At 40.5% G+C, this 7,487-nt stretch overlaps 1 protein-coding gene across 1 annotated transcript; it reads right to left on the reverse strand.

The window, feature by feature from the left end:
• Window positions 1-4,428: 4,428 nt before the first annotated feature.
• On the reverse strand, window positions 4,429-7,240 carry LOC127661803 (mRNA decay activator protein ZFP36L1). The gene is made up of 2 exons (XM_052152701.1): window positions 6,818-7,240; window positions 4,429-6,669 (listed from the first exon to the last, which is right to left on the reverse strand). Exons 1-2 carry the CDS (start codon window positions 6,869-6,871, stop codon window positions 5,629-5,631), a joined length of 1,095 nt encoding a protein of 364 aa, XP_052008661.1. The 5' UTR covers window positions 6,872-7,240; the 3' UTR covers window positions 4,429-5,628.
• Window positions 7,241-7,487: the final 247 nt, after the last annotated feature.

Raw genomic sequence — 7,487 nt, forward strand, 5'->3', positions numbered from 1 at the left:
TTTAGTGCAGTAACTGTGTTAACTGATCTTCACAGATATGCTTATCATGTTACACTTTATGTTTACATCAGAGACAATGAAGTGCATGTGTGTATGCGCTATAATTGGCAAAGTTTAAAAACCTCATTTTAGCACAGCGGTTGATTGACAAGTAGATGTTTCACACTAGAACATGTTGGTTTCACAGGACTCAAACAAGTGGAGCAAAGAAAAACTATAATAAAAGCCTATCTTCTGTCTTGTATGTGCCATTATAATGGATGCTATAAAATGAAAACAAGTATGACTGATAAATATAGATAATGACAGAAATTTTACAGAGAGTGATGAATTAAGTCTTTTTTGCTAGGGCAACCTCAGAACATGATGCTACACAAACAACCCTAATGACTTAATCTCAGCACAAAACACAACTAAGACATGCATATCCATGTCAAAAAGCTCAAGTGACCATAAAAGTAAACCACAAATAGGCAAATCATCAAAGGGTGTGAATATTATCTCACTTGAATGAACAGCATAACAAAACTAATCAAAACTACTCCCAATATTTAGAAGTCACTGTAATCTAATACAAACAAATGCACCAACAACACAACACTTCAATGTAATGGGATACAATTCATTGAAATGATGAACAGTGCATTTGAACTAATCCAACCTGCAGCACATTAGAAAAAAAAGTTCACTACACAGGTCTACTCTGTGCCCGGTAAAACTCTGATCACATTTATGTCAAGCTGTTGACATGAGCATCAAAGCTTTTGATTGGTTCAGGAGCAAAGGCCAACTAGCCCCTCAGGCCATCGTTAAATGGTCATTTCAAATGCGCATGACGCTCTGCAGATCTCTGTTGATCAACACTGAGGATGAAGGGCTAGCCCCATGTATAGCAAATGAGAACGATTAAATGGCTTTTACATAATAGACATTAATTATAGAATTTCTCAAAAGAATATAATTTTTTTTCTGTTAAAATGGACATAAATCACGTTTAAGTTGCGGAAAATGTAAAATTTCTTAAAATACATTTATGATAATGCCATGCAATTTGCACAACAGCACTATCTCTAGCGGGGCTTAGCCCCAATTGCCCCTAATGTAGAGATGCGGCTATACTTGACAAACCTACAGGTTTTGGCCAGGTTCGTGTCAGTTTTTCCAGTAGGCTATATATGGGCTGTTCACAAGTGCGACGAGGCCACTGGACGGATGTCTTTGATGATTGTGCCACAACTCACTTTTTTTCAGCATGCCGTGCAGGACACACATTTCATTTAGACACTGTGTTAATTTTAAAAAGAACTTTAAAATGTATAAACGCATCTCATGACATCTGTATTCTGTTTAACCATTCGTTGTGCAGGACCATCACATTTTTTAGACACTGTTAACCAGGGCCGGAGTGGGACTCATTTTCAGCCCTGGAGTTTCATGCCTTAGACCGGCCCACTTTAGTAATTGCCAATATTTTTCAATATTTTTGTATATTTTCCCAATACTTTGGGATCTACATCACCTGAAACTGTTTGGAAAGTTTAGAGTGCATCTGGACTGTGATCTGTGTAATTCTTCCTGTGATCAGACTCAGGCGTGAACTGCAGTGCTGCTCTCGCGCATCATCATTACAGTTTATTGTGATCTCATGTTACGTTAAATGAGATCAAACGCCTATTCGACAACATCGACTAATCGTTTCAGCTCTACACCATACCTTTCATTAAAATTAATTCTTCTAATTCTTATATTCACTCATTGAGCAATAGATGCTGCTGCTGCTGCTGCTGCTGAAGAACTACAAGAAAAAGTTTGATACATAAACATGAATGGTGGTTTGCAGACAACATTGTTTTGCACAGCCGCTAGCATCTTGCACTGCTCCTAACTAGCTTAATGTTAGCTTACCGGCCCTCTCGTCATCTTCATTTGGTGCGCTGGTGAAAAAGCTGCTCAGTTTTGTACATTTGGCCGAGTCGGTTTGAAGAGCTTTCTTTTTTTAATCTTGCCTTTTCAGCGCCAACTTTGCACTTTCTATTGTCCATTTTAGCTTATATCCTCTATCAACCACAACCACCACTGACTGAAGTTTACAAGTGACGTTTTTTTTTAAGCAAGGTGCCGCTGTCGGGGAAGTCATAAGATAATTACGTCATTAACCTGCAGGCTGCACTCTGCGAGTCGGCTACAAAAAATTCTTAAATAAAAAGAGTGGGGCTGAGGTAAAATAAAAAATAAAAAAGAGTGGGCTTCTGTGAGTTCAGGCATCCTAGGGACAGTATCCATATTTCAACCCAGTGCTATGACATCACCGGCCCTCACGGCCAAAAAAACAGACCGGCACACCGGGAATTCTCCCGGTGCTCCCGATTAGCCAATCCGGGCCTGCTGTTAACTTAAAAATAACTTAAATGCATTTTGAGACACCTGTATTCTGTTTCACCATTTGTTGCACTGCATCAAGCTTTTTCAGCGCTGGTGTCACAAACCGGGCAGAGTTTCAGCACTTTTGATTTAGTCACAAAATCAGACAGAAGGAAACTACAATGCCCCGCCCACCCTCCAAGACCTGTACATCTCCAGAGAGAGGGAACGTGCAGGTTGAAACACTCTGGACCCCACACACCCTGCCCACTGCCTTTTTGAACGGCACTCACTGCCAGGACAACCAGGCACAAAAACTGTTTTTACCCTCAGGCCATTTACCACACTACCTTGCACATATATTACTATGATATATGTCCTATTTTTTTTTATGTCTATTTACACCCTTACATTGTTTTATATTATGTCTCACTGTAATGTTCTGTGTGCACTTGCTTGTTTCTCCTATCACCAAAAAAATTCCTTGTGTACGTAAGCACACTTGGCACTAAAGCTCATTCTGATTCTGAAACCATCAGCTTTGTACACAGCCAGGGTAAACTGCACCTTGTCTTTATGTTTGGAAGCATTTTGTAAATCAGACACTGTTCTCTGTAATCCTTCAAATAAACACGGTGCACCTGTGAGCATATTCCCTGTTGCGCGCACTCGAGTGCCTATGCTTGTCGGCCGAACAAATGGTATTTCACATAAGGCTGACATTTACGTAGATTTATAACAGACATCTCAAAATAAATAATTGGTTGATTTAGAGCTCGGGCCCTTTGGGTTTAGAGGCCCCTGGGCAATTGTCCAATCGGCCCGGTGGTTAATCCATCCCTGCCCAGATGGCACCCCATTTTGTGTCTAACAGGCGGATGAGTCCCAAAATAAAATAAAAAATATAATAGTTACAGACTACTTTTAGTGTACACATTTCTCCAATAAGACAAAGGCGTCTTGAGAATTGAATTAATCTCAATGGGAGATTCGGCTAAATGAACACTCATTAGCCCACTGGAGGAAAACAACACTTGCTTGTCTCATAGGAAACAGAACTAGCCCTTATTTAAAATTCTACTGACCTCGTGTGGTTGGAAATAAGAACTGCATCCTTTTGCAGTGTGGATGAATGACGCACAAAGTACTGAGAAAAATCAAACTTTAAAAATATGTTGACATGCTGTTGTTTGATAAATATCTTTGTACTTACATCTTTGCTATTAATTAATTTTTCCATAGACTTTTACATTTGAATTCACAGCATTAACTAATCTCGGCAGCAGTAATAACTTACCAAACCTATGAATGCTTCAATGCCTGTGAGTCTATTGCATATTAGCCATAAGGTATCAGTAGCTATAAACTAGGTCTGTAATATGAGTTGCCCCAAAATAGGAGAAAACACACACACACACACACACACACATATATATATATATGTGTGATGAACCCCCTTCTATGTTCCATGTGTGTACCCAGCCGTAAGCTGCTCCAAAGACCTACTGCTCAGCAATAGACTTGCAAATCACTCCTCCCTTCTGCCATGCCATTAGCATACAGATGTTGTTAAGAAAAGGAAAGCGGCCTCACAAAAGAGCCCTGATGTGAGAAATGCCCCTGCATTTCATTTAATGCCCTGTTTCAATAAAAAGGCAGTGAGACCTTTGGCCATTGTCCACAGCCGTATGTGACAGTGGGGTGTTTCTTAGTCTTCCATGCACAAATGCTGGAACAATGAGCAAAGCAACATACAAAAGCCTTCATCTGTTCACTTGTCTTTTGTGCATATTTTCAGCTTGAATAATTGAAAGAGCTGTCAAGTATGCATTTTTCTTTCTTTCTAGAGGGCAGATGGAAGGAGTAGCATTCAACCGTGTTTGTGTATTTGAAATTAAATAAGTGCCTCAAATTCAACTTGGCATAAACTAAGTTTGAAATGCAAAGCTTTTGAAGTTTGAAAAAAGAAAACAATGGAAATGTATTACAATGAGAAAATTGTAGTCAGACATTGACATAAAGCTATTTGCTAGATGGAAAAACGCAAAGCATCTCATTTTTATTCCCTTGTAAGTTTATTTTAAAACAATATATTATAATGAAAATGGGCATTACCATCCCATGGAATGTAAACAGATCATTTAAATTATATATCAACAAACATGAAACGAAAGCACAACACAATATACTGTTTTTCCCCACTTTGAAAAAACCAAACAAAATAAATACGTTTAAGTTAACAAAAGGCAAAAGCGTGTCTTATGTCACAAGGCAAAAAGAGGAAAATTAACATAAAATACAACTTACATACATAAGAACTCCCAGTTAATTTTTGCAAGTCATGAACTATGTTTGAGATCTCCATCGAACACAAATTGATGGAGAAATGTACACATTGCAAATGGTAAGTTTCTTCTCTTAAATAAAAACTAAGAGTGCACCAGACGAAGACCACAGAATAACTTCACTTCCTGGTACATTGTCCCTCGGCAACTTTTCACATTCACATTTGTTTGCATATGAATATCTTTGACTATTACTTGTAAATATCTCTATCTATATCTGTAGATATAAAGGCTGTGAGACTGATACAAGACAGTGGAGTGTCTCAATAAGATTTCAAAAACAATCCTGAGATTCCAACATGTAGACTCTGTGCAGCTGGTCTTCATTAAAGCTAAGAATTAGCTCGTGCAAAGCAGACATATGGGCTCAAAGAAACAAAAAAGCTTATCTACAAAAGCGGTTCCTTCTTCAAAATGCATATAAAACTCAACAAAAGAACACAAATCACCGAACATTATAAAAAAGACAATAAATAGGTTTTAAGAAAGAACTATGGTTAAAAATACTTGATAATACTGTCAATAAAAAAAATGCCTTAACTACAGTCTACATATTGCTTACAGTATGTTCAGAGAGCGGGTTAGACATTACACTATATGTATATACTCCAAGATGCTCAGCTTTGGTTAGACTACAGATGGGAGCATGGGAATGGGCAAGAGGAGGGAACATCTGTGCAATAGGTACATCTTACAGATTTGAGGCTTATAACAATTTTAAAAGTAAATATTTTGAGACCCATCCCACACATGAATCTACCCACTGCAGCTTTAAACTGGTATACAACAGTATACAATGCCAATGTTTTCTTACTTTCTTTCTTGAAATATCACACAAAAAGGAACATGCCGAAAACTTTACAAATCAAAGCAGAGAAACATCTGCTCGAGTGAGAATGCAATATGCACAGGTAATGTTATTCTAATCGTCTGAGACAGACAGGCGGCTGAAGATGGGCAGACGCCTGCCCTCAATGCCGGGGGAGTCGCAGCCACTCATGCTGCTGGAGCTGGTGTAGCCCTCCTGGTCAGAGAGAGAGTCTGCGGATGCGCTGCGATGCAGAGCCGTCAGGCCGGTCAGCGTGTAGGCCTGGTTTGAGTTGCCTCCCTTTGAGTCATTGATGGCGTAAAAACGCGGCGTGTCATTATTACCCAGATTCGCGAAGGGGTAACTATGCTTCAGAGTACCGGGCTCTGGGAACAGAGGAGACAGTAGGTCGGGGCTACCTGTTGAAGGTGGCGGGGACACCGATGTTGATCTGGAGAAGGCGAGGGCGTCAGGAACAGCGTGGAATCCGGTCAGGGCGTGCGGTTGTGAGGAGAAGCCGCTGAAGCTGACGCTCTGCCGGAGCAGCGGAGGTCGCTCCCTGCTGCTTTGATCAAGCAGCTCGTCCGCGTTGTGTATGAAATGACAGCGAGCCCCATACGGGCAAAACCCAATGGTGTGGAAAGTGCGACAAGGCTCGGTCTTGTACTTTGGGTGCCGGTTGAGGCCTCTCAGCTCCTCCATCCCATGTGCGAACTGACATTTGGCCCCATACTTACAGGTGCCGCTCTCCTCATAAGTGCGGCAGAGCTCCGTCTTGTAGCGGGTGGATATGGGCGCGGTGGTAGCGCTGAGAACTTTCGGGGAGGCCAGAGAACTGTTGCTGATGCTGAGACCAGGTGGTGGAGGGAGAGAGGAGAGTGGAGACTCACAAACTCCCAGACTGTTCACGTGTCCCTCGATCATGCTAACAGACCTGTCCACTCTGAAGGGGATGTGGTTCAGAGAAGAGCGAGGCAACTGTTGCGTCTGCTCGCGGCTCCAAGGCTGGCTAATGCCTGCCAGAGGCCACGAGCTGCTGTCGTTGCTGTTGAATTTGGAGTTGGGCAGCGTGACGGGACATAAGGAATGTCTGCGCTGGAATCCCACCACACGCTGCTTCTGTGCGCCATCTGTCAGATCGATACTGCGGAAACTCTGGGGACCGAGAGAGAGTTTTAATTAACAAGTTTTAATGAAGAACATAAGTAATTGCACAAAAGTATGTTGAAAGATCCTTAAAGTGAATTGATTTTCTTGTTTAAACAAAAAAAGACGAAATTGTCATTACAGTTTACATTCTTACCTTGCAAAATTCATCATCCAACTCCAAGAAGGGAGTAAGAAAATTAGATGGCATTTTCAAGATGCCTTGCTGCCTTGTGTCTTTCTGTGCAGCTAAGAAGCTTTGAACTGCTCACCCACTTTGTTGTAAGGCTCTACTTCTGTTTAAGCACGCTGTAGTAATTTCAGTTTATAGTCACAAATTTGTAACCACTCCCACCTTTTTGAGGGGGCGTGTTTTAGTGTTGTGGGGGCAGACACTCACACAGGAGTGATGATACTTGAATTATCTTGAACATCACAAAAGTGTAAACATAAACTTTTAAACTTGTCTTTCAGATCCAATTATTTGTCCAAATGTGTGGCAACTTGCTAGATCCTGGTGTACATGATATTAGCCCTATGGAAAATATTATTATGATATTATTAATTTTGTCATGATTATCCTATTTAAAACACATGGTATCCTGAGCAAGTTAAAAACATATCCCTTGTCTTTATCATATTGGCTTGTCTTTATCATCTTTGCAGTTGAACTTCATTTTTAAGTCGACAATTCTTCTTTTCAAAAACGAGAAGCAAAACAAACCTATCTTCAGCAGCCTGTACTGCATTGTGTCACAACTTGTACATTTAGCCATGAACATTTATGCAATAACATTTACTCGTATACTTTAATTCTTTCAGGGACC

Source organism: Xyrauchen texanus, chromosome 21 (genome assembly GCF_025860055.1).
Source record: "Xyrauchen texanus isolate HMW12.3.18 chromosome 21, RBS_HiC_50CHRs, whole genome shotgun sequence".
Classification (NCBI taxonomy): domain Eukaryota; kingdom Metazoa; phylum Chordata; class Actinopteri; order Cypriniformes; family Catostomidae; genus Xyrauchen; species Xyrauchen texanus.